Source organism: Ixodes scapularis, unplaced genomic scaffold (genome assembly GCF_016920785.2).
Source record: "Ixodes scapularis isolate PalLabHiFi unplaced genomic scaffold, ASM1692078v2 PGA_scaffold0__279_contigs__length_252992795, whole genome shotgun sequence".
In the NCBI taxonomy this organism is placed as follows: domain Eukaryota; kingdom Metazoa; phylum Arthropoda; class Arachnida; order Ixodida; family Ixodidae; genus Ixodes; species Ixodes scapularis.
The window spans coordinates 182269883-182297599 of NW_024609835.1; the positions used below are offsets into that span (position 1 = coordinate 182269883).

Sequence of the window (27717 nt, forward strand, 5' to 3'; positions counted from 1 at the left end):
AAAGCACGGTACCGATCAAGATGAGCTCGTTTCCAACCAACCTTGGAAACAATGTCAGGGTGAAACGCATGTCCACCTCGCATCGCAAACGATCGTCGAGGAAAACACGTGGAAAGTGTCGCCCTCGCCCAATGCCGCTGCAGAAACCAGCGGTCCGTGGAATCGGTCCCCCAAGGGCTTCTTTGCCGGACGTCTTTGTCGGGATTGTTGTCCATGGCTGCTGGAAACCGGTTTACCGTGCAGTTGTTCGGATTGCGGCCGTGATGTTTTGAGCTAGACTCACGGACTACTGGTGTGTCGCTGTTCAGCCTTTCTTCATAAACATTCCTCCTCTCCCCCGGTTTTACCAGTCGGCCGCCGCCGAAGTCGATCCAGTCGGCGCCGCGGCTCACGAACGTGAAAGTGTCAACGATGAGCGGGTCGCATCTTGGAAACGGAGTTTGTGGTGGGAAAAATGGAACTCTTTCGCCCCAGCTTCGCCGGATTGCTGAAGAGGAACTGGGGGAGACGGACTCAAGACGGACGGAGGCCTTGGCTGAACTCATTCAGCTCCTCGAAGGTGAGAGAACTGGAGGTGGGAGCTGCCAACTTAGTTGGCAACTTCTCTATCTCCTTCTAGGTAAGAGTAGAGCAATAATCTTACAGATCTGCGTCCAAGATTGAAGATATACCAACTGAAAATTAAAAGCTCTGCCAGTTTTATAGATTCTCTATTGGATATTACCCAAATCGCTGCTCGGGGTTGAACAAAAAAACATGGATGTAGGAAACAAAAAAAAAGAAATATATATTTTTCGTTTTCAATTGTTTTAATTGAAACCAGTTTTTATGCATCTGCATATTTTTTATGAATACATATAAATATTTTTAAGATAAGTGATGATTATTGGAAGCATATTATTGTTTTGTGAACGTATTGGTCCCGGGAGGCATTGAATAGTTGATGGTACGATAGGCGTCACGATCAGAATTAGCGAGCAAAATATATGCAAAAAAATATGGCGATGACGGACCACGATACTTTTTCCGTCCAGGTTTTTTTTCTTTTGTATTATATTATTATTTTGTTGCGTTTATGGAGAATTCACGCATGGACCGCGAGCACTGCATTTGGTGTACATCGATCGCCACCTTTGCGCCTGTGTCAGACAGCGACGACGGCACGGGTGGGGTTACTCAGCGAACCTTTCTCTGCTTCGAGTGATGCCACACTTTGCAGCGCGAGTACGGTGTCACGCGTGATGGCCGGCTGAAACAACAAAACGCATTGGGGGAAAAAGAAATAAAGAAAGTAGGGCGACGTTTCGGATCCTCGGTTTTCTGAAAATTCTGGGAAAATAGGAACACATGAGTGGCTAAAAGTCGACCGCTCCGCTGCTCTTGGTCTGTGAGCACGTGAACGACTCGCGTGCGCCAACGAAAAAGGTCTTAACAAGTACCAAGCATGTTGAAATCATTTTGTCTTAGGTTTTTATAGGCACAGGTTGTTTTTGTGACTCCGAATCGAACAGGAGCTTCTTCACGAAATAGCAGCGCTGAAAGAAACTTGCGTTCCTGAGCGCATATTTGTCCCGCTCGCAGCAATTCCGAAGCTTTCGTATCCGTTAGCTGGCTGCTAACGGAAAGGAAAATCTTTGGGGTTACTTCGAGGCGAAGCAACTTCGTCTCCGTTAGCTGGCAGCTAACGGTGATTCATAACCCTTCGGCCTCGGCTAGGCCTAGCCCGCTGCTGCGGCATTTGAACAAATAATGCCGGAGAAAATCAAGCTGTGCCGAAACTTACCTGAGACAAAGGTTATTCAACATACTCGGTACTTGTCGAGATCGGTGTTTCCTGCTCACTGACCATCTCACGAAGAGCGGACGAGCTTTTTCGCACTAGGGGGTGCCTTTCTTGAGAGAAACGGGAATCTGTAATTTTATTTCCTCCCTTTTAGACTGCGTCTCGGTGCGGCAGCCGACCATCACGCACGACACCGCGCTCGTGCTGCAAATTGCGGTGTCACCTGCACTAGAGAAGACTCGCTGCGTAGCCCGGTCCGTGTGGCCGTGTCTGTCTGCTGTCATAGACGCAACGATGGCTACATACCCAGAAGACACTGCTCAGGGACGAATGTACCCTATATAACTACACTATCCTCCTTAAGAACTAACTGAAATTAAAAAAAAAAAAAAATTATATTTTTAGGGATGTTGCAATTATAGTTTTAAAAATCACCATTAAAAAGGCTAACATATTTGTTTTTTCTTTTTCAAACTTTGCAATTAGCGCACGTGCATCTGCTTCGAGGTTTATGCCGCAGAATTTCAAAATTAGCAAAAGGAGCCTGGTTCTGTGCATGACCGTGTGGGACGCCAACGATGATGCACAAACGGTAACGTAATGAACGCATAGTTCTTTTAACTAAACAAGAGCGTCGACGGTATACTATCGTGACAGAAATAGTAAGAGGAAACACGTGCACAAAAAATTGTAAAACCACGGCGTAGTCGCCACACTGGATTTAAACCGGAGGCTCCGTAAATGCACAACATGACGACGAACTCCAGAAAGTTACGGAGTTGGTCAACACCACCTAGAATGATCAGACCACTATTGCATTTCAACGAGATCAAAATGTGATCAAGTGATGACAAACAAAAGGCACCAATCCACGCTGGAAAAGTTGTTGGACAGGGAAGCTGTCGTATCACCTGCAACAATTGCCCACTGCACTATAGACCCTTTTTATGGCAAACATCGCCAGGTGGTGCTCCTGTCTTTGACGTGCCAAAGAACTTCCGTTTTATGAAAACAATGAACAGAGGCCACCTAAACACCACTGCTTGAAATGTAAAAAAAAACTTTTAACCGTCAGTTGACCAAATAAACGCAAAAAAACACCAAAGAGTGGGAGATATGTTAAAATAATTTGAGTATTCTTGTAAACCCAATTGCGTCCCTGCAGATATAATATTGTAAAGCCGAAGACCCTCGTTTAATCTCCAACTTTGTTGTCCGTTTTGCATTTATGCTTTATAATACTGGTTAACATAAGCAAGGCTCAAAGTTAACAGGCTTGCAAAGACGGTGCCACCTGAAGTCGCTTGGCACGCAAGCGGCAGTTTATGTTTGTAAACAACAAAAGGGTCTATACCAAATGATTGACGAAAGGAAGGTAAATGCACTGTACCAAAACATTTTTATATAGTAAAGACTTCGTACGGCTGCCGTTGCCGCGGCAACCTATGCAATCCCAATCTTTACCGCGAAACGCATGCGGAGAGTGCTACGTGCTTCGCACTGTTAGCGGACCTAAAGACGTCACTCCACACTTCGTATTCTACCGTTGCCGCGGCAGCTTGTGCAACCACAATCTTTACCGTGAGACGCATGCGGGGAGTACTACGCGCTTATCATCGTTCGCTCGCGCCTCATAATCAATCGCGTGGTCTTTACACTTGCCTTGTGGTTTCCTCATTGCAATAAGTCTCAAAACAACATTATAAGTGATAAGGCATGCGCGACCGGTGATAAGGCGTGCGCGTAGATTTTCTGTCGACGGACACGAAAAAAATCATACCTACGACTCATTTACAGCTGCGCTGTAAAGTTGGTTATGAATACGGCGTCGGTGTTCGGCTGGGCGTCGTGTCCAGTCTACCGGCCGAACGACGCTTGGCGTTGGGCTCGGGCCCAATTGCAGAGCTGACGCCATTCAAGTGTGATCACGTTGGTGGAGGTATACCTTGTTTCACGCTAATGTCAGTCGACACAGGGATTTGATTGGTCCAATCAAGCAGCGCCAAGTGCGTATTGCCATGGCGCTCATCGTTGCAATCATTGCGACCAGACGACTGTTCAGTAAAAGGGGAACGTTTGTCACGCCCCAAAGCACCTCGGCGTCGATGCGCCTTTTCGTAGGCTCGACTGGAATTGTGCTCCTTCCTCGACCGAGTTTCGTTATCAAACTCTATAAAATTGTCATTTTTTTCGAGAAAGGCTGCTGGCATGCGCAGGTATACGCTTAGCGGCATTCAGTCAAATGTCATCTGCAGACAGTTCGGCGAGTGACTGCCCTTGACCACCTTGCTGAATTTTGTAGTACATTGACCTAAATGACCCGGGTACGTGCTTAATGTCTGCAATCAATGCATTCTGCTTGTCTCAGTTCCATCAGAGCAAAACGGATTCTTTATTGGAAGGATAAAAGTGCCGGATATTTCGACTTCTATCCAACACTCTAATAAAAAGCCCGTGCATCTGCTTTCCCGTACAACACTCGGAGAGCCAATCACCGCAGCTTACAGAGGCAGCTCAGCGAAAGATGATGCCGAAACATATGTTTAGACCAAAACACGCAGTCTGAGTTGTGACACTAAGCAATGCAACCGTGACGTTTTCCATTGCTTAATGTCACAACTCAGACTGCGTTTTTTTGGTCTAAACATATGTTTCGGCATCGTCATTCACTGAGCTGCCTCTGTAAGTTGCGGTGATTGGCTTTCCAAGTGTTGTGCGGGAAAGCAGACGCACGGGCTTTTTTTTTAGAGTGAAGTACCTCTACTCTTCAATTTTGCGACCCACGTTCCGATTGGTCATTAGTGACGCGTCGTCATTTTTGGGTCATGGCGCATTCAACGTCCACTTTCTTTAGTTCACGCGGGAACGTTCATTGGTTCATAGGGGTTGCCAGCGACGAACCGCCAGCGAGGCTCAGAGATGTTTCGCTCAAAAGCCGTCAATCGTCAATCAAAAAAGCCGTCAATCAATCAATCGTCACCTCGACGGTGCTACATGCTTAAAAATGTCTGCGCGTCTACTTACCCGTCAAACACTCGACGAGCTAATCTCTGCGATCTACGAAATCAGCTCAGCGAATCATGAGGCGGAGACCTCAAAATTAACTCTGTGCTATGGCGTTATGCAACGCAAGCATGACGCTTTGCATTGCGTAATGACATAGCGCAGACTTCATTTTTTGGCCTAAACGGATATTCCGCCTGATCATTCGCTGAGCTGATTTAGTAGATCGCGGAAATTGGCTCTTTGAGTGTTTTACGGGTGAGTAGACGTGCAGGCATGTCTTAGAGTGTAGCAGTCCACTCCATCGAGCACTTTAATCGTGATGTTCTATATCACAAAGTCTCCGTTTTCTACTTCTCAGTACCACTATGGCAACATACATCTTAGTATTAGCAGGGTGTTGTCTATTGAAATAACCTTTCTCGCTTTGTGATTCGTTCCTCGGCACTCTTATCCGCTGACGCAGCGATGTCGTTAACTTATACGGAAAGGTTCTGGGGACTCACCACGCTCTGCGTCCCATAAGCTGTCGTTGAATATGTATATTGGTACCGCTGTTCAGAAACGTGGAGAGTGTAGTGATTTCAACGAAAACGGTGATGTGGAAAACTCGAATATTTCTTATAAGCTGCATGACGTCTAAGCGTGCAACGTGAGTAGAAAACTAAGTGAGGGTTGCAGGGTGACTATATAGCTTGCAGCGGCATCACCAGAAAGGCAATGGCTTTCGCTCGGCGAAGCCAACCGAGCGTCGTTGGCGCCGTCTCACGCGGCACCCCTCCTCTCTTCTCGTTAATTAGGTTGCTTGGCGCACGTCGTTTCCTGACGCCGAGCGTACACACATTAACATTCAGACGCGCTGAATAAATGATCGGAGGCTGGCTATAGTGTGACGTGTAAAGTACGGTTGAATTGTAAATACCGACAGCCAAGTGCGAGCTACTCGGTCTACAGATACCGAGAACGGCGGTCATTCTCTCCATTGTGGATTTGGTGAAGTTCGTTGGCATATCGTTTTCAAGACTCAAATAAAGCAACATTTGGCTTTATTCGCACACGCCTACGTGAGCGTCGTATGTGATATACCGTATTTACTCGAGTAATAGCCGCACTGTTTATAAAGAAAACCTGAGGGTTCGCTTTTTCGCGGAGCACGCAGATTGCCAGTAACTACGATCGACCGCATCATTCCAGCTGTTTACAGGAAAGAGATAACGTCTTCGTGCAAAGATACCATCCGTGAAGATTGCATTTGTATGAAGAATTGAGTTGTTGATCAGGTTATTCACTATGTTATTTATGCGCAACGCAATGATTGGATGCATGTGTGTTCTGTTGGAATGTAGACGAAAGGGTATTGGTCATAAATAGTGCGGCTATTACTCGAGTAAATGCGGTACTCCGTTTCATACTGAGCACGAATGGAGTCCATGCCACGGTTTGAAGGGGGCCAATTAAACAACGTGAAAAGGGCGTCGTCATGCCGATCGTCCGATCGTGGTCCTATAGGCCCGTAGCTCTCAAGTTTTGAGCAGCGCTCCAGGCGAGCAAAATGTACTATTTGGCTCGGGTTTCGAACATGCGTCAATACGCTTCCTTACTAGACTTTTTTTCTACTCCGTTCCATTCTAAGTGCCAGCGTAGCAGAGGTTACAAGACCGAGCTGCGAGCTTTCAGCGTCCCTGTCAAGCACGCGCGCTCGTGCAGTGCGAGCATCTTTCAGGAGGTCGTGCTTTTGCGAGTAGCTTCGGCTTCGCTATCACGTAAGGTGAAACATACGTGCTCGCGGAAGCTATGAAAGAAGGCAAAGATGAAAGGAATGTTTAATGGGACGCTGCGGCCGCGAGCTGCATAATTCTTTTTTTACTTTTTTTTATTTTTTTAGAAGTTTTGTTATCGCGCATCTTCAGATGCTTGCATTCGAACGTGGCACGTGCAAAATCGAGCGTTACAGAGCCACCTGGACGGTTCAGCCATCATAACATGGTCGCGTCTTGCGGATGCCCTCGCGCCCCCTGCCCCAGAGCAACGGGTCTATAGCGCGTTAGGCATACCTAGAGTTCCTGTATAGGCTCCCTACGGGAGCGAGAGTTGCGCGTCTGTTTTCCACGTGCCGCCGCGCTGCTATTCGCCGAGATCCGATCACGTGAGGAGCGGGATTAAGTGCCGTGCAGGAAAGTAGACTTTGCACGCGCCCCGGCGTACGTTCCCCTGCTTTTGAGCGCGCCGCGCCTCGAACGCCCGGCGCCGCTATTCGCCGAATTCAGTCACGTGAGGAGCTGACTCCACATGCAGTGCAGGAAAGCCGGCGCTCCGGGGGTCAACGCGCAATTCTGGCTCCCGTAGGAAGCCTATAGACGCTTTACACACGCGCCAGAATGCAGCTGCCATTGCTGACCTTCTCTTGTTTTACCGAGATACCGAGCCACTGAAATTGGTGTGGATGAGCCTCCACAAAGGCCAATGCTGGGGAGCAAGACAGAATAAACTCTAAGATGTCAATAACCTGGCCTGCTATGGTAAAAATGAAGTGAAGTAAACGTAATAAGGGGGAACAAAAACTGAAGGTCAGTTATGGCGGCGCCAATGCACAGCTGCTGCAAAGCGTCTATACAGGAACTCTAGGCATAACCGACTAAACCAATCGCGCATCGGAAAAAGCGCGGGGTTGTGGGGCACTCAATATGCGCGACCGCTTTAATTGGGAATCGCAAACATGCGAAAAACGCCAGGGACCGTGACTATGCGCTTTTAGCGCTGGTTGATTGGTTCTATCGGATTGCAGCGTCAGCGTCGGTCAGACCAACAAGCCGCAGCATCCTTTGTTTTAACAATGCCTGACCAACTTATGGCTTTCCCATGTTTTGGCGTCGTTGCGCCTGCTTCACATAACCACCGTAGGGGGCGCTATGTCCCCATACAATGAAGACGATGCTTATTTTTTGCGCACTGCCGCAATGTATACGTGACTCCAATACTTTCGTATTGGAGTCACGTATACAGGTGAGGTGAGTAGCAACGTAAGTGTTTTGCAAAAATGAATAAATGTAGTGGACGGTAGGTATGATCAAACACAAATTACGGGCCACACGAGCAAGCTAGTAAACTTTCACAATGTCGAAACAGCGAACGCTGATTTATTTTTCTTCTTTATTGCCGAGGCTAAGAACAAGGCAAAGACGAGAAGTTACAGAGGAAGTGCAACGGTCAGGTTCCTCTGTGGTTGCAACCGCTACGATGTCCTCTAAGGAGTGGGGAAATTTTAGGTGTCTCGGTGCTCACGTTACACAATGATGTACTGTATCTGTCGTCACGCAGCCGTCACTACCTCGAAGTGCGCGAGAGAAAGCTACGCAGGTCAGCGGGTTTGAGTGAAGCCTCAGTTAAACGCTGAGGCTTCACTCAAACGGACGTTAAAGGCCGACTTACGAAACCATTTTCCGCAGGGTAGGAAAGTGCTCCCCAACGACCTTCGCTCCCTCCCCTCTCGCACTCCTTCCTCCTCCTCCCCTGAAAAGGGCGGGTTCGGAAGCTAGTCTCCATGGAAAGGAGAAGGGGTTTCCTCCTTTCTGGGTGGCAAGGAGGAAACCTCTTCTCCCGCGGAAAATGGTTTTGTAGGTCGGCCTTTAAGGAATGCCTTCCTATACAAGCTTTTCTTAATGCCTGACGCAAAAATGAGCCTACTGCAAACTCTTGAGTAGCAGGAGGTAAAGCTTGGAGCACGGTCTTTCCTCAAAATGAGCTTCAGTCAATTTGTATGGTTTCGGGTGTGTCTTTGGGTCTCGGGAAATAGCAGGCCTGGCACTTTCGTTTGCGAGTCTGCGTAAAATGCTGTAAACATTGTTGTAAAACGAAAGACGGCAAATCGCCTAAGTGAAACCCACATGTACCGCGCCAAAAGCCCAAAACAGTACCTCTGATGCAAAAGCACGAGAGAGGCTTAAAGGAATAATGAATTCTCATCTACATCTGGGAGACTCGTCGCCCGTTGAGGCAGACCAAGTTCTAGGCTGTATAAACATACACACAACCCAATTCTAGGAATAATAAACCAAACATTTCTGTGTCCATGATACGGGGCGCACGGTCTTTCCACGAGCCAGCAGCCGCCGCTGTGCGCTAGCAGACGTAACGAGATTGACGTGATAGTCCTCCATTTACGCTTAAGATGGCGTGTGGCATCCGGGCAAAATGTGAATAAAGGTAGGTTTTTCATCCCTACAAGCGAAAGCTACGAGCTTGTTAGACCAATCAATCGCCTACCTTTTACACCAGACCCCACTATGGAGATGAAAAGCCAGCCTTTACTCTTCTTTTCTCCGGAGACCACACATTTCACTGTCATATTAAGCATGAATGGGGGACTATAACGTCACTTTCGTTGCGGTGTGCTCGCGCACACAAAGATCGTACGCCACTTATTATGGACATTGGAATGATTGGTTCAGCATCCCTTTAAGTGGGACTCGACCTCATCAGATTCCTATGAGAGGTACTAATTCATGACCAACTGTCTCAAAAACAGTTGTGGGTTTTTTTTTTTTTTTTTTTTTTTTTTGACGGAGTCTCATAAATGCTCTTAACGATATGGCTCGCTTAGTTTTGAAATGTAATACTTATGAGCCGAAATAAAAAAGAATAAAAAGGTGAAACCGCCCTTTTCCACAGCAATGCATTAGGGAGGCTCAAAATATACTTTTCTTCTTAATAACTGCGACAGCCTTGTCAATATCAAGCTGACCAATACCGTAAAGGTTCCACTGTACATCATACATGTCAAGTCATATCTCCCCTTCAAAAAAAAAAAAATCTTGCATAGCAGTATTTCATAAAACTAACAATGAAATGTTTTAGTGTGCCAACTTTGCCCTAGATGACGCTCACTATCAAGCAATTTTTTTTGTGTTTCGCGCTCGTCGTTGCTGTATTTTCTTCTTTTCATGACAGGAGGCTCCGCCCAAAACCCTCCTCTGTTTCACGGCGCGCGTAGGCCATCGACACGAAAGTGTCGCGCGCTTCCCGTTTTTACCCCAAAACCTCCGGCCTTTTTCTTTTTTGTATTTTGTTGAACACTTTGTCAGCTCTCTTGTGCGCGGAGGAGGCACGGGTGGTACTGCGCTGGTAGTACGGGTGGCGCTTACGCCACGTTGAGATCTTCGCAGCATTCTCAGCACAATCCGACGGCGTTGTAGAATCACCTTGTCATTTAGATTTCGGCTGTGTATACTGTTTCTTTCACTGGCGCCAAAATATGACGCGTGTATTGCGTGTTGCTAAGCGCAGTTCCATCGTTTCGTGTGTCATTTACGGCGGGAAGGAGGACTGATAACAAAAGAAGGGACACGGCGACGGGATCATAGTAAGTTTTAGTCTAAATATAGGTTTTGTTATTAGAGGGCAGCGGGAGGGGTGTGGGAGGAAACAGTTTATGGGGCCACAACATTTATTCTTGAAAAAACATATTAGCAGCCAATGCTTTAGACTTTTCGCTTCAACAGAAAGTTTTAGAATATCATAATGTCCCCAGCGTACGCATAACGCAAACGTACTGCGGAGTGCTACAGAGCGCCTCGTGACGGCACTTTCAGTATTGCGATGGGCAAACGCAAGCTAACTGTTGCCATCGCCGTTTATACAAACAAACAGGCTGCGGAAACACGCAAGGCACGCAACACGCTTTGTGTGTCGCACGCAAACTTTCCCAAGTAGTGTGTGTATATGCGACGAGCAAAGCTGGCTGTGCCGGTGGCGCATGCTGAGCGCGGAATGGCAATTCTTTTATTTTTGCGCAAGGCTATGACTCTATGCTCTACTAAAACAGCCCAGTGTTCCGCGGGTCGCTACTACTGGGAACCTTTTGTACACAATCGGCAATTTTCGTAGATCCTTTCTTCCGTCCCGCAACGCCCTCGGCAACCCACTAGGAGATCTGTAACTCTGTAGTCAATGCCAGCAGCGCGCATTCGCGCTAGCGGGGTCATCGTAGTGGGGAGCGTAGAGTAGGGAAAACAATAGGGAATTGTAGTAGACCGTTTTTCTCCTCCGCTACGGTATCCGTGAAGAAAACGCCGCAGCTGCGCATGCGCGCCACCAGCTTGTCTGCATAGTTCAAGGTCTTGCGGCGGATTACGGAGCGCAATCCGGGTGCTTAGCGGGCTACGGGAACGATCTACTACTATTCCCCAATATACGAACCCTCCCTAACGATAGACGCTAAATGCGGCGACAATCACGTAGTTCTTTAGGTGCCGGAATAAGCGCTTAAAGATGCTCTATTCCTAGTCGATCCCGCTTACGTAATGTCTTGTAGGTCCCCTATACTTGCGTTACTACCTGCCCGTTGTACGCAACTATAGATATTTCGCGGAAGGGGTTTTCTTTATCTGAGAGTTGCTATTGGTCATGGGCTTTGTTTCTTTTCTTTAGAACAAGCCCCTTTTCGTCTCACCTTTAGCGTGTTGAACGATGCCAAAGGGCTTTCTCCTGGCGCTATGTTGGCACTCTCTTTTCAGAAGGCACTTTCAAATGAATATGACTTTCAGCGAGAAGTTAATATCTGGTTTGTTTTTAAATTTCTCTATTTGAAGTGTCGTGCTATAAGCGGAAAGATGTGAGGGCAGTTTCTATTTCACTTTATTTGTATATGAGGTTTACATATGGATAGCCCTCCACAAACCACTTGCTGGATTACTACAACATAAAGGGGCATGTTTGAAGTGTGCATCGCGCTTTGCATGCCGACGTCTGCAGCAGTATATTTGAAGCAAATAAATAAAGGGACGAGCGCTATTTGCTGCCTTACTTCGGTTATTCTCATATATCATTTTCTAGAGAATAAAGAAACAGCAAACAAGCGTGTGGTAAAACTCCGCAGCATATTCTTATACTTCGTTTCAGCTTAGGTCAGAGCGCGGCCGATGTTTTGAGCCGAAGGGCCAATCAAACAGCCAAAGAGGCACAACGTCATGGCGTGCTCTCTGCAGTTGATAGGACCAGACGGTATTCGCCGTCTCTCTGTGCGTGCTCCTCTGCCTGCTAGTCCTATCAAGCGGAGAGAGCACGCCATGACGTTGCGTTTTTTACGCCCTTTGATTGGCCCTTCGGTTCATAACATCAGCCGCGCTCGTACGTAAGGTGAAACGAAGTATAGGTGACATTTCCAATTTCAGTAGAGTATCGTTCTCGCCTTTTTTTTTTAATCGTTCGACTAACGAGTCGACAGTTCAGTGTAGGCCATAATGAATATCGCAATCATAACCAAAAATGTTTCCGGCACGACGCATTACTTTAATACCCCATTCCCACGGGTAGCGTAAAGGTACCTTTAACACAGGTCCCTTTCCGATCGGCGAAACAGCCCGCGTACTTGGGTCGCGAGCACACGCCACGCGCGAAGGATCGTGAATTGATTCGCCGCAGAGAATAAAGGTCCCTTAGCTAAAGGTACCTTTATCATCGTGTGAATGGGGTATAAAGGTACGTTTATACTCCAACGTAACGTCGACGGGCGCGGCGTAGCGCAGCGCGCACAGATACTGATTGGTCGCACATATCGAGTTCCTGGTTGCCGACCAATGAAAGGCGCGCGTTCTGCGCTACGCTGCGTTCACTGCGCTCAACGTCAGAGCATAAACAGCCCTTAAGCCTTGTCACGTGGCGGACAGTCGATGCTGGATTTGTCAAACATGCGCGTAGCTTCCACTGTGCTGTCAGCTTATCGGATAATAATAATAAATAACAATGTCAAAACAAGTGAAAATCGAATTAAGTTCCACAAAAAGTTGCAAAATGCGCGTGTACTATACTGTTTTGATACAGCGTCACAACTGGAGGGGGATATCTATACACTTTCACTCTTCTTCTTTTCCTCGTCATTCTCTTTGTATTCTGTATTCGTTTTCCTTGACTCATTTTTTATAAAAGCACGTTGTGTCAGCAAACTTGGTATTAACTATCTAATGCCCGGGTACGCGCCGCCGCGTCTAGGTCCTTCGGCTAGGACACAATAGGCCGCGGAGGATATGATGAGTATATTGAGCCAACACGAGCCGAGAGAAGTACGAAGCAGATATCATATGAAGACCTTTGGGCTACGGAGGTCTACCAGGAAGTCTTCGCACAATCTGATCACAGCAAAGGTCTCGTGTTCGGACAATGGGTGACTGTGGGTTCGCGGTGCTGCGGCCGACTCGATACTACAACCTGAAGTGGCAGTTAGGTGCGCAAGCGGTACCTCTTCGGCTTGTCTTTGAAAAAGAAGAGTATGTGCGCCGAGAATTGTTGCCCAGTCAAGTGCAACGTGTACGTCGAGAGGGCTGAGGGCTAAATTAGCCGTCTGATTTTCCGTAATATATTACTTTTTGTTGGCATAAAACACGTGCATTTCTAACAGTACTTCCCTAAAAGAATTGATACATTTTATGTAGCTTTACTGGGGCGCACACTTGTTCTCCTGGATGGAGTGTAGGGAGTTCACGGGACACACGCGATGTCGAGGGCGTTTTTCGGTGAGTGACACTAAAAGTTACCACGTGGCACCGCACGAGTGACACTAAGGGCCAAGTGCACTCGGTTCAAGTGACACTAAATTAGTCAGTCTGACAGGGCCATTAATCACATCGGTCACGTCGTTGATCCTTTTTGTGTTGTGTAGGAAAGCGGCTGAATCTAGTGGTGATAGTTGGCAATTGACAATTGGGCAGGCATTGTCAGTATACAGGAGGCTATGCTGAAGCATGAAAGTGACGACGTTCGCGTTGCCTTGTGCCTTCTGCACACGTAATTATTCTTGTTGATTTCACTGCTTTTTATCCGCAACAAGGCGGTGATCTGGGTTAGCACGAAACAACCCATTTCCGTTTGAACCCGTCCCGTTTTGAGCCGTCCCCGAAACGACCTTCCCGTTTGAACCCGTCCCGTTTCGACCGATTCCCAAAACGACCTTCCCGTTTGAACCCGTCCCGTTTCGACCGATTCCCGAAACGACCTTCCCGTTTGAACCCGTCCCGTTTCAACCGATTCCCGAAACGACCTTTTTGTTTGAACCCGTCCCGTTTCGACCGATTCCCAAAACGACCTTCCCGTTTGAATCCGTCCCGTTTCGACCGATTCCCAAAACGACCTTTTTGTTTGAACCCGTCCCGTTTCGACCGATTCCCGAAACGACCTTTTTGTTTGAACCCGTCCCGTTTCGACCGATTCCCAAAACGACCTTCCCGTTTGAACCCGTCCCGTTTCGACCGATTCCCAAAACGACCTTCCCGTTTGAACCCGTCCCGTTTCGACCGATTCCCAAAACGACCTTCCCGTTTGAACCCGTCCCGTTTTGACCGATTCCCAAAACGACCTTCCCGTTTGAACCCGTCCCGTTTCGACCGATTCCCAAAACGACCTTCCCGTTTGAACCCGTCCCGTTTCGACCGATTCCCAAAACGACCTTCCCGTTTGAACCCGTCCCGTTTCGACCGATTCCCAAAACGACCTTCCCGTTTGAACCCGTCCCGTTTCGACCGATTCCCAAAACGACCTTCCCGTTTGAACCCGTCCCGTTTCGACCGATTCCCAAAACGACCTTCCCGTTTGAACCCGTCCCGTTTCGACCGATTCCCGAAACGACCTTTTTGTTTGATCCCGTCCCGTTTCGACCGATTCCCGAAACGACCTTCCCGTTTGAACCCGTCCCGTTTCGACCGATTCCCGAAACGACCTTCCCGTTTGAACCCGTCCCGTTTCGACCGATTCCCAAAACGACCTTCCCGTTTGAACCCGTCCCGTTTCGACCGATTCCCAAAACGACCTTCCCGTTTGAACCCGTCCCGTTTCGACCGATTCCCAAAACGACCTTCCCGTTTGAACCCGTCCCGTTTCGACCGATTCCCAAAACGACCTTCCCGTTTGAACCCGTCCCGTTTCGACCGATTCCCAAAACGACCTTCCCGTTTGAACCCGTCCCGTTTCGACCGATTCCCAAAACCACCTTCCCGTTTGAACCCGTCCCGTTTCGACCGATTCCCAAAACGACCTTCCCGTTTGAACCCGTCCCGTTTCGACCGATTCCCAAAACGACCTTCCCGTTTGAACCCGTCCCGTTTCGACCGATTCCCTAAACGACCTTCTCGTTTGAACCCGTCCCGTTTCGACCGATTCCCGAAACGACCTTTTTGTTTGAACCCGTCCCGTTTCGACCGATTCCCGAAACGACCTTCCCGTTTGAACCCGTCCCGTTTCGACCGATTCCCAAAACGACCTTCCCGTTTGAACCCGTCCCGTTTCGACCGATTCCCAAAACGACCTTCCCGTTTGAACCCGTCCCGTTTCGACCGATTCCCAAAACGACCTTCCCGTTTGAACCCGTCCCGTTTCGACCGATTCCCAAAACGACCTTCCCGTTTGAACCCGTCCCGTTTCGACCGATTCCCAAAACGACCTTCCCGTTTGAACCCGTCCCGTTTCGACCGATTCCCAAAACGACCTTCCCGTTTGAACCCGTCCCGTTTCGACCGATTCCCAAAACGACCTTCCCGTTTGAACCCGTCCCGTTTCGACCGATTCCCAAAACGACCTTCCCGTTTGAACCCGTCCCGTTTCGACCGTTCCCAAAACGACCTTCCCGTTTGAACCCGTCCCGTTTCGACCGATTCCCAAAACGACCTTCCCGTTTGAACCCGTCCCGTTTCGACCGATTCCCAAAACGACCTTCCCGTTTGAACCCGTCCCGTTTCGACCGATTCCCAAAACGACCTTCCCGTTTGAACCCGTCCCGTTTCGACCGATTCCCAAAACGACCTTCCCGTTTGAACCCGTCCCGTTTCGACCGATTCCCAAAACGACCTTCCCGTTTGAACCCGTCCCGTTTCGACCGATTCCCAAAACGACCTTCCCGTTTGAACCCGTCCCGTTTCGACCGATTCCCAAAACGACCTTCCCGTTTGAACCCGTCCCGTTTCGACCGATTCCCAAAACGACCTTCCCGTTTGAACCCGTCCCGTATCGACCGATTCCCAAAACGACCTTCCCGTTTGAACCCGTCCCGTTTCGACCGATTCCCAAAACGACCTTCCCGTTTGAACCCGTCCCGTTTCGACCGATTCCCAAAACGACCTTCCCGTTTGAACCCGTCCCGTTTCGACCGATTCCCAAAACGACCTTCCCGTTTGAACCCGTCCCGTTTCGACCGATTCCCAAAACGACCTTCCCGTTTGAACCCGTCCCGTTTTGACCGATTCCCAAAACGACCTTCCCGTTTGAACCCGTCCCGTTTCGACCGATTCCCAAAACGACCTTCCCGTTTGAACCCGTCCCGTTTCGACCGATTCCCAAAACGACCTTCCCGTTTGAACCCGTCCCGTTTCGACCGATTCCCAAAACGACCTTCCCGTTTGAACCCGTCCCGTTTCGACCGATTCCCAAAACGACCTTCCCGTTTGAACCCGTCCCGTTTCGACCGATTCCCAAAACGACCTTCCCGTTTGAACCCGTCCCGTTTCGACCGATTCCCGAAACGACCTTTTTGTTTGATCCCGTCCCGTTTCGACCGATTCCCGAAACGACCTTCCCGTTTGAACCCGTCCCGTTTCGACCGATTCCCGAAACGACCTTCCCGTTTGAACCCGTCCCGTTTCGACCGATTCCCAAAACGACCTTCCCGTTTGAACCCGTCCCGTTTCGACCGATTCCCAAAACGACCTTCCCGTTTGAACCCGTCCCGTTTCGACCGATTCCCAAAACGACCTTCCCGTTTGAACCCGTCCCGTTTCGACCGATTCCCAAAACGACCTTCCCGTTTGAACCCGTCCCGTTTCGACCGATTCCCAAAACGACCTTCCCGTTTGAACCCGTCCCGTTTCGACCGATTCCCAAAACCACCTTCCCGTTTGAACCCGTCCCGTTTCGACCGATTCCCAAAACGACCTTCCCGTTTGAACCCGTCCCGTTTCGACCGATTCCCAAAACGACCTTCCCGTTTGAACCCGTCCCGTTTCGACCGATTCCCTAAACGACCTTCTCGTTTGAACCCGTCCCGTTTCGACCGATTCCCGAAACGACCTTTTTGTTTGAACCCGTCCCGTTTCGACCGATTCCCGAAACGACCTTCCCGTTTGAACCCGTCCCGTTTCGACCGATTCCCAAAACGACCTTCCCGTTTGAACCCGTCCCGTTTCGACCGATTCCCAAAACGACCTTCCCGTTTGAACCCGTCCCGTTTCGACCGATTCCCAAAACGACCTTCCCGTTTGAACCCGTCCCGTTTCGACCGATTCCCAAAACGACCTTCCCGTTTGAACCCGTCCCGTTTCGACCGATTCCCAAAACGACCTTCCCGTTTGAACCCGTCCCGTTTCGACCGATTCCCAAAACGACCTTCCCGTTTGAACCCGTCCCGTTTCGACCGATTCCCAAAACGACCTTCCCGTTTGAACCCGTCCCGTTTCGACCGATTCCCAAAACGACCTTCCCGTTTGAACCCGTCCCGTTTCGACCGATTCCCAAAACGACCTTCCCGTTTGAACCCGTCCCGTTTCGACCGATTCCCAAAACGACCTTCCCGTTTGAACCCGTCCCGTTTCGACCGATTCCCAAAACGACCTTCCCGTTTGAACCCGTCCCGTTTCGACCGATTCCCAAAACGACCTTCCCGTTTGAACCCGTCCCGTTTCGACCGATTCCCAAAACGACCTTCCCGTTTGAACCCGTCCCGTTTCGACCGATTCCCAAAACGACCTTCCCGTTTGAACCCGTCCCGTTCCGACCGATTCCCAAAACGACCTTCCCGTTTGAACCCGTCCCGTTTCGACCGATTCCCAAAACGACCTTCCCGTTTGAACCCGTCCCGTTTCGACCGATTCCCAAAACGACCTTCCCGTTTGAACCCGTCCCGTTTCGACCGATTCCCAAAACGACCTTCCCGTTTGAACCCGTCCCGTTTCGACCGATTCCCAAAACGACCTTCCCGTTTGAACCCGTCCCGTTTCGACCAATTCCCAAAACGACCTTCCCGTTTGAACCCGTCCCGTTTCGACCGATTCCCAAAACGACCTTCCCGTTTGAACCCGTCCCGTTTCGACCGATTCCCAAAACGACCTTCCCGTTTGAACCCGTCCCGTTTCGACCGATTCCCAAAACGACCTTCCCGTTTGAACCCGTCCCGTTTCGACCGATTCCCAAAACGACCTTCCCGTTTGAACCCGTCCCGTTTCGACCGATTCCCAAAACGACCTTCCCGTTTGAACCCGTCCCGTTTCGACCGATTCCCAAAACGACCTTCCCGTTTGAACCCGTCCCGTTTCGACCGATTCCCAAAACGACCTTCCCGTTTGAACCCGTCCCGTTTCGACCGATTCCCAAAACGACCTTCCCGTTTGAACCCGTCCCGTTTCGACCGATTCCCAAAACGATCTTCCCGTTTGAACCCGTCCCGTCTCGACCGATTCCCAAAACGACCTTCCCGTTTGAACCCGTCCCGTTTCGACCGATTCCCAAAACGACCTTCCCGTTTGAACCCGTCCCGTTTCGACCGATTCCCAAAACGACCTTCCCGTTTGAACCCGTCCCGTTTCGACCGATTCCCAAAACGACCTTCCCGTTTGAACCCGTCCCGTTTCGACCGATTCCCAAAACGACCTTCCCGTTTGAACCCGTCCCGTTTCGACCGATTCCCAAAACGACCTTCCCGTTTGAACCCGTCCCGTTTCGACCGATTCCCAAAACGACCTTCCCGTTTGAACCCGTCCCGTTTCGACCGATTCCCAAAACGACCTTCCCGTTTGAACCCGTCCCGTTTCGACCGATTCCCAAAACGACCTTCCCGTTTGAGCCCGTCCCGTTTCGACCGATTCCCAAAACGACCTTCCCGTTTGAACCCGTCCCGTTTCGACCGATTCCCAAAACGACCTTCCCGTTTGAACCCGTCCCGTTTCGACCGATTCCCGAAACGACCTTTTTGTTTGAACCCGTCCCGTTTCGACCGATTCCCAAAACGACCTTCCCGTTTGAACCCGTCCCGTTTCGACCGATTCCCAAAACGACCTTCCCGTTTGAACCCGTCCCGTTTCGACCGATTCCCAAAACGACCTTCCCGTTTGAACCCGTCCCGTTTCGACCAATTCCCAAAACGACCTTCCCGTTTGAACCCGTCCCGTTTCGACCGATTCCCAAAACGACCTTCCCGTTTGAACCCGTCCCGTTTCGACCGATTCCCAAAACGACCTTCCCGTTTGAACCCGTCCCGTTTCGACCGATTCCCAAAACGACCTTCCCGTTTGAACCCGTCCCGTTTCGACCGATTCCCAAAACGACCTTCCCGTTTGAACCCGTCCCGTTTCGACCGATTCCCAAAACGACCTTCCCGTTTGAACCCGTCCCGTTTCGACCGATTCCCAAAACGACCTTCCCGTTTGAACCCGTCCCGTTTCGACCGATTCCCAAAACGACCTTCCCGTTTGAACCCGTCCCGTTTCGACCGATTCCCAAAACGACCTTCCCGTTTGAACCCGTCCCGTTTCGACCGATTCCCGAAAAGACCTTCCCGTTTGAACCCGTCCTGTTTTGACCCATCCCCGAAACAACCTTCCCGTTTGAACCCGTCCCGTTTCGACACATTCCCGAAACGACCTTCGCGCTTGAACCTGTCCCGTTTCGACTCATCCCCGAAACGACCTTCCCGTTTGAACCCGTCCCATTTCGACCCACTCCCAAAACGACCTTCCCGTTTGAACCCGTCCCGTTTCGACCCATCCTCGAAACGACCTTCCCGTTTGAACCCGTCCCGTTTCGACCCCTTCCCGAAACGACCTTCCCGTTTGAACCTGTCCCGTTTCAATCCGTTCCCGAAATGCCCTTCATATTTGAACCCGTAGCCGAGACATCTTTTACGTTTGAATTCGCCCCGTTTTTACCCGTTGGAATAAAGCCCCGCACATCTCAACCTCTTCGCGAAAAGTGTCCATTGTTCTAGTCCTGATTTGCGTAGTTTTTCTACTTAAAAATATGCCCCGAAATCATGTTAATTCAATTAATGCAAAGGTGTAGGCGAGCTATTCAGTTACGTTGTGAAATATTCTTGCTTGTAAACGTATTCTTAAAATATGGAATACTTTCAGGCAAGCTTCAACGAAATACGGTTCTACTTGACCCACCTAAAATGTTTCTTTCAAGATGGTCCCCAATATATGTACCTACGAAATGGACTATGTACACTGCGCGACAACATTATCACGAACAGGATGTTGGCGATTTTTTGAATTTTACTTCGAAATGGTATTAGAAGGTACCAAATTTCACCGCTTAGGTAGTGGCCCAGATGAGCACTTTCAAACACACTAATAATATTGATGGTAGTCTTGATTTTTTGTTTAGTCAAACAGCTAAAACCAACAATCGTTTGTTCACGCTAACGGTTTTGCGCTCTGTACAATAACAGAGAGCTTTCGTAGTCCGTTTTCGCCGTCACGCGACGCTCTCAGCACAGAACTCTACAGTCAAGGCCATCGGCGCGCAGGCGCAGTAGCGGCTTCTTCGTTGCAGAGGGCTTAGCGAAAGGGGAAACGCGGCCTACAAAAACTTCCTAATTAGAATAACGCAGACAAGCACTTTGAGTGAGTAAAAAGTAGCGTTGCCTAAGTTTTTATGTCGCGACGCTATTTTTAGGTTACCCAAAGTGCTTGCGTACGTTATTCTAAAACTTCCTTATAGTGAACGGGACATTTTGAAAAAGTGATAAATCAGACAGGCTGGCGGGTATATGATTGCGACTTCATTTTCTTACGAGTTCAACCACAAAACCGTCGCGTACACAGGCAAAAGTCATAAACCGGAAAATGCTATCGCCTTGGTTGAGGAAGTTGAGCAGGAAAATCGCGCCATCAGAAAGGCTACACTCCAACTGTGACAGTTCGCGGCGGTCACCTAACCCGCACGACACCACCATTTGCAAGCTGCTGCAGCGATATCATTGCCAAGGCCTCATCCCGTTTGATCAGGTCGATGAAGCTGTAAATATTCGGGTGAGCCCTTCCTGAGACAACGTTTATCGTACGGTGCCATGTGTCCGAGGTTGTTTCGGGAGAGGGACAAGTGGTATGAGCAAGGAGAACAGACACTGGACACTTGAACCTAATCAATTGCTAACAAACAATACAAACGAACCGACCCAATTTATAACGAACGATGGCCGCAGCGGGAAGGTTGTTTCGGGATCGGGCGAAATGGGAAAAGATGAAACGAACGGTCGTTCTGAGCCGGGTCGAAACGGGAAGGTACAAACGGGAAAGTTTTATTGGGAATGGGTTGAAACGGGAACCACCCGCGGTGATCTATTGGTCAATCAGCGCTCGGGCAATATTATTTAAAAAATTGGGAGGCTATACATACGTATGAATGCAGTACAGTGAAGTACACCGATGTACATAGTTATCGAGACAATTAATATTGTTGTATTTTCCTTTCAACATGACGTTTTCTATGAACATGATAAACAAATTGGCGATGTCACAGCTGCTTTGCTTCCCCGCACCCCGTTTCCTTCTTTCAAATGTTCCGTGCCCTCGCAAATGTGTGCCGTGGTCACATGGAAAAGGCCACAGCATAATTCATCAAACATTCTTAATATAATAAAAAAAAGTATTTCCTTTTTACAAACCCAAAAATTCTCCTAGTATGTATAAATATCTTCATTCAATACTGTACTTCAAGACAACCGTAATTCATGATTAAAACAGGATTTAACAATCTTTTGTAATTGACCGAAAAATCATGACAGTTATTTGTGACCAATGCCCATCGAGATTCGTCCTTGTAATGATCACGCAATTTGTTTATTATGTGTAATAAATTAAGTAACTACATGAAATTAAAAAAAGAAGTTACACTAGAGGGGTGTTTTTCACATTTTATTGAGGATGGGTCTGAACACAAAATACACATACAGGTTGTTCGATATTAATCTGAAGAGATCTAAAAAAAAAGGTGAAAGTCAGAGCACTGCCTTTTTCACCATGTATGTGTTAGTCTCGGCGGACATTAGCTAAGTGGAAAATTGTCATGATAAGTTCGCTAATTAAAAGTAGTACGAGAATATTAAAATTTCAACACGAATCAAAATTGAACCAAATAGTGCTGAATATTGAACAAAAAGGTCGAACGTCGAATCGAATACGAACACCAAAGTGTTATTCGTTCTCCTCCCAAGATTAAATTTAAAAACAAAAAACGCAAATATGAGACAAAAGCGTTTCGCGTTGATTCTCCTGTATCGCACGCGTAACAAAAAGGCTAGCAGAAAAAAATATTGTGCATGACCACTCTTGCACGAGAGACACAATTTTCACATGTCTTCAGGCATCCACCTGTGGATACGCGGTGCACTGGATGAGCGGGCGAACACGGGTGAATCGTTTGAATCGCTCAATTTTGCATCGCTAAACTTAACCCTCATTCGGCGCCGCGGGAGTGACGGGTTTGTGAAAGAGGCCGGTTCAGTTATCGCAGTTTTTTTGTATTTTGGTAGTAAATTGTCCCATTAGGAATGTAACAACGAATAATAGGATTATAATAAAATTACGTGTTTTTTTATCTTTTTTCTTTAGTACGAGTGTGTTTTTTTGTGATTTACTCCTACCTTCCCCCCCCCCCCCCCCCCTCAAATTCGATTTCTTTCTGTACCAATTAACAGCTTAGGAGAAAAGGTCGGTGTTCAACCGGCTTTATGTTGAAGAAACAGGACGCGGGCATGAAAATTCAGCTAACTCAAGAGAAAGTCAGTTGTTTACTCAATACCTACGACTTCCGGAAAAGCGTATAAAGGGCTAACGGGAAGTGCATCAATGACAGGGCACGCGAGCATGCTTTATTTGTTATAAATTCGACTTCCCCATCGGGTAATCCAGCAATTTCCTGTAATAAGTGTTCGTGTGTCCGTGTGCGACTAATCTTGACAAAACAAAAATAGTTGGAAAACTAAAATACAAACCTAAAAGAGAATTATTGGAGACCTACTGCATTCGAGTAAAGGGCGAGGAGAGCTGCGTGAGTGCACCGTCAATGCACTTAACTGAGAAAAAGTTTGCCTTCTTATGTCGGGAACCTGAATTTGTGTACAAATAATAAGTGTTTGAATAAACGTTTAGTTGTAAACTGGCGCTTGGCCCTGTCTCGTCTTCCTCGTGTCCTTGTTTTTTTAGTAACTTCCTGAATAAACCCGATTTTTTGGTAGATATTCGATGTGTCGAATTATAAAAATTCGAACACTAGCAAACGGAAAGTCGGACCGAATAATTTGGATAACCGATGGTGAATTTGAGATCGTAAGTAAGATGTTCGCAAACCCCAACTTATTAACTAAAGTTTGTTAACTAGCTTTTTATTCATGAGTTTAGAGGTCATGGTCGCAATTGCAGTACTGACTCAAGTAATATGAAAAGCCAGACTAATTAAAAACCTGCAAATATGTAATAGTTCTTTATGACAATTGATTAGTTCATACGTTTTATTATGCAAATTAACGAAAATTGCGCGCAAGTTCTAACCACAATACCTTAGGAAGAGTGACGTAGTTATTTCGGTCACGTCTTTAGCGGTGTCATCAGCGCACTCACCAAGTACACGCTACCGAGATAGTGACGACATGATTAAAGCCACTTTATCTTTCTTTTTTTATGCGATATTAAAATCGGTCTAAAAGAAAAGTTGGAAATTTAATAATTAATATCTCGAAAACTTGCGCCTTTTTATAGATTGTTTTCATTGAACTGGTGGCCTCTAATAATATTTGCCGTCAATACTGCAATTGTAACATAAACCATAAAATCAATAGTTAAATAGTTAAATAACGGATTTTAGATCATGAGGCAATTTACCACGACAATTATCCTCACGTCTGCTGTCCGCCGAGCTTCATACTACGTAATAAAAACTGCATTTTTATTCCTTTTTTTTTAATTTGTTACAATTAAAATTAAGCACTTTTTATAATAATAAGTGTAACTATATAGAGTGGAAATATGCAAAGTGTTAGGCAGATCTGTTCTGTTTAATCTTGGTTGCCGTGAATTACAAGCTAATGAAGGACGTTTGTCTCACAGATGAGCCCGAACTAAATGCGAGGAAAGACCATGACTTCCTCGTCCGCTTCATCCGCGTGCGCAAGTACAACGTAGAGGCCGCACTGAAGACCCTGAGGAACTACTACAAGAACCGATCAGCCTGCCCTTCCATCTACGAGAACTTCGTGCCATCGATTATCAAAGACACCGCTAGGAGTCTGTTCGTGGTGCTCCCTGATAAAGACGCTCACGGACGACTCACGTTAGTGGCAACAATGGGTGAGTGCCCCGTATACCAGCTACCATAGCCCCATTTTGAGCTATGGTAGGTGGTACAGGAGAACAATGCTGGAGAGGTGCCGATACCTAACTTGACTAACGAGAGGCATGAGTTATCTATTTTTCCTATCGGCTGATAATAATAAAGTTGCTAAGTACGTTGTCTGCTCTTGACAATTACACATTTGTTTTTACGCACACTTTTATTTCATACATTTTACAATTACAGAATACCACATTACTTGAAGTGCCTCTGCGTGACGATGCTGGCATGAGGAAGCTAACGGCGGCGCATGATAGCAGATCGTAAAGAAAGTCATCATTTTTTTTAACAAAATGTGTATAGTCAAACACAATGGTTTTAGTTCATTGCAGAAAAAAGTCATTAACTGGTTTTAGGTAATATACCTCGTTTCTGCATATTTAGACGTAACCTTTTTTTTCCAGTGCGAAAGTAGCTACACTAATTAGCTTATAAAAGAAAAAAAAACCCGCATCGTTTTATTTCAGGAGTAATTGCTGCAAAGAAAGAAAAAGAAAACTGTACACGCACAAAACCAGCGACAAAAGTGGGTCTAATACTTTATCGTCTTTGCCAAGTATACGTGTCCTCGAATGGTTGGAATACAAGGCTATCTAGACGGTCTAGTTAGAGGAAGCAACAAAAACTTTACGAGCGAAATAGACGCACTTTTAACCCCAGAAGGCTGTGCTCCTCCAAGGGAAGCTAAATGAGCTCGCGCAACGGACCTCGGGTCGAAGCAGTTAGAAGGCCTCGTGAAGAGCCTCCTGGATTCCAGGTCAAAATGTCAATCGAGACGAAATGTTCATCGAGTGAAAAAGTAAAAAATGTTCAAAATTGGTCATTTTGACTTCGTGCACATTTCGCCTCAATGGATGTTCTGACCTGGATGGAAATTTTGACTTGATGGACATTTAAGCCGTATGGTCATTTTAACCCGTTAGACAATATACATCATTGACTAATATTTTAACATTGGTGCTGATACCGACTTGTACACACATGTGGTATACATATACCCGCAAGTTCTCGCACAAACTGTCATACTCTGACTGGTTGCGCAAATTTGAGTGACTTCTTAATTTTGTGACATACCATATTTTTCAGTGCAATATGTTTAGGAGAGAACAACTTTTTTTCTATTCGAAAAATATAAGAAACGTTACGGCCGGCTCAAGCTGCTCCAGAACATGCCTAGTAATTTGAACAAGATGTTGAATGTTAAGAGAAAAATGCTAAAAGTTCTAAAAGCTGTTAGCAATAAAAAAATGTTAATGACGAAATAGGGCGTCTTCGCTGACTTCAGTTTCACAAATTTAGCCATTTGAAAACAATCACGAAAGTTCGGTCCTATGAATCATTCATCCCAAGTTAATGAATACGCAGAATACACGTCTAGATCTCGAAAATTCGTTGTGTAATTCGCCAAATATAGAATTGGCGTAAAACCTCTTATTCCCATTGTGCACTTTCTCTGTTGGCCATTAGTTCAACAGTAAGATATCGCGCTTTCTTCTGAAAACCTCGGCTCTTATATCGAACTGCTGCAATTTCCTTCTGGCAAGTTTCAATTAAGTTAGTGCTCATAAAAACAGGGTTGTATCAGCTCCCAACGGTCTGTGTCCTGGTAGTACCTATGGCTTGATAGAACTAAAACGGCTAAAGACTTCCTCTAAACGATTTCAATTTAGATAAGATAATTTCAAGAATAAGTGAAGAAAATATTAAAGTAGAACTCTAGAATACTTTTCTGGCTCCAAATAATGGGTAGCAATTTTCTCGTCTCTCTACTAATATTAAAGTTTTTAAAATTAATTCTCTAGCTTTTGCTAAAAGTGACCGAGCTGCACAAGGTGACGAATGTAGCAAACACTTTAAAATGAGAGCTCCGGAACAAATGGAACACAGCTGCCTGAAGCAACGCTTCACTTTACCGCACCACAAGGTCCCCTGACACGACACAGAACAACAAACATAGAACCGAACCTCCTACAAATTTGGCGTAGGGAAGGAGGTGGGGCGTTCATTAAAAGGCAATCCGTACGAGGGCAACACGTAGCAGGGCTATCGTTCACATAGGGGAACTCCTTATAGGACACTTCGTCACCGGGTCAACAGGTCAAACACAGAGAAAAGGGTGGCAAGAAACGTGTTGGTGCGAAGATAAATTCACAAATACCACTTTATTTATCGCACACTTTGTGATTACGGAGCTCTCAGTCACTTTGGTTTTCTGGGTTCCAAGTTTACCCTGTTTAGGAATATATTTTGTCGGGTTTCCAAAACTTGCAAATAAAATAGAAGGCCCGATGGACCTTTTGACTCGGTGGACATTTCAACCCGATGGACGTTTTTACTCGGTGGCCATTTTGACCCTGTTGAACGTTATGACCTGGTATAAATTTAGACCCGATTGGACATTTCATTTCGATTGACATTTTTACACGCGTCTCACGTGACCTGTTTAAAATTTTGACTCAATTGACACTTCATTTCGATGGACATTTTGACCAGAAGCCAGCCTTGGGCGCGTTGAGCCGGTGTTGGTTTAGTTGTCAGGGTGGAGGTTGAAATAGACTACAGTTAAATTGTTCCAGTTCAATGTAATAGAGGCTTCGTGTTGACCGAGTGGCGCAAACATGATCTACAGGCCCTGGTCCTCTTCTCTGCCCTATCCACTTCCTCCCACTCTTTCTACCCGAACGGCGGTGACAAAGGTGCCACTTACCGTAATCTCCCGAGAGATATCCCAGCTACAGTCGAAAGGAAATCGGGTGAATATAAGGAGTGGGCTAGCTTTCGGTGCGCGATGAAAAAGAAACTTGAAAAATGCTAGTTTTAGATGTTGTGACCATGCAGAACTTGTGATCGCAGGGAGAAGCGATGAACCACAGATGACTGTTCTTCCCAGTGAGCAATGATCGCTTATCTCCCGGCGTGGCTAAGTAAAAGCATTTCTGTCGAGGTCACCATTGAACAAAGTCCTGCAATTACTAGACGTGTGCTATCTTTTGATGTGTTTAGAGAAATTGTAAATGATGCCAAAATAAGCGTCCGTTATGTTTCGAGTGAAGGGACTCTTCGGGATATTACGGTAGGCACATAATAGAAAGTTTTAGGGAACAGATTTTTCACATCCGACACGGCACGAGGGGCCCTCCGGTACAAACTGCGCATGCGCTGTCGCAGAAGAGTTGCATACGCGCAGTTCGTACCGGAGGACCAATCGTACCGTATCGGATGTGCGAAAACGGTTCCCTAAAAGTCCCTAATGACTGTCGCCCTCAAACCATTTGTATGAATGGCAATGAATATTTGTTCAATCGTCTTTACGCGCGCTGGTTCTAGGTCGATGGATGCCGAACACCCTGCCATACCACGAGCTTCAACAGACGTTCATGATATGCGCCGAGTACATGGCAGCAGACCCTTCTTCCCAGACGGCCGGCATCTCCCTAATTGTAGACTACAACGAGTTCACCGCGGACAAGGTGTTCTCCTGCCGGGTCGGGCTCATGAGGCGGGCCGTGGAGTTCTTGCAAGTGAGGAATGTGAATTCTTTCGTGTAGATACCGCTGTCTCCATACTTATCT

At 47.3% G+C, this 27717-nt stretch overlaps 1 protein-coding gene across 1 annotated transcript in view; it reads left to right on the forward strand.

Annotated features, from left to right (window-relative positions):
* Nucleotides 1-411: 411 nt before the first annotated feature.
* The window catches only part of LOC8029928 (alpha-tocopherol transfer protein-like), a 33558-nt gene continuing 6252 nt past the window's right edge, over nt 412-27717 (forward strand). The window contains exons 1-3 of the mRNA XM_002408286.5: nt 412-559; nt 23863-24102; nt 27473-27666. Of these exons, the coding sequence (XP_002408330.4) occupies nt 412-559; nt 23863-24102; nt 27473-27666 (582 nt within the window). The remainder of the gene's footprint in view (nt 560-23862; nt 24103-27472; nt 27667-27717) is intronic.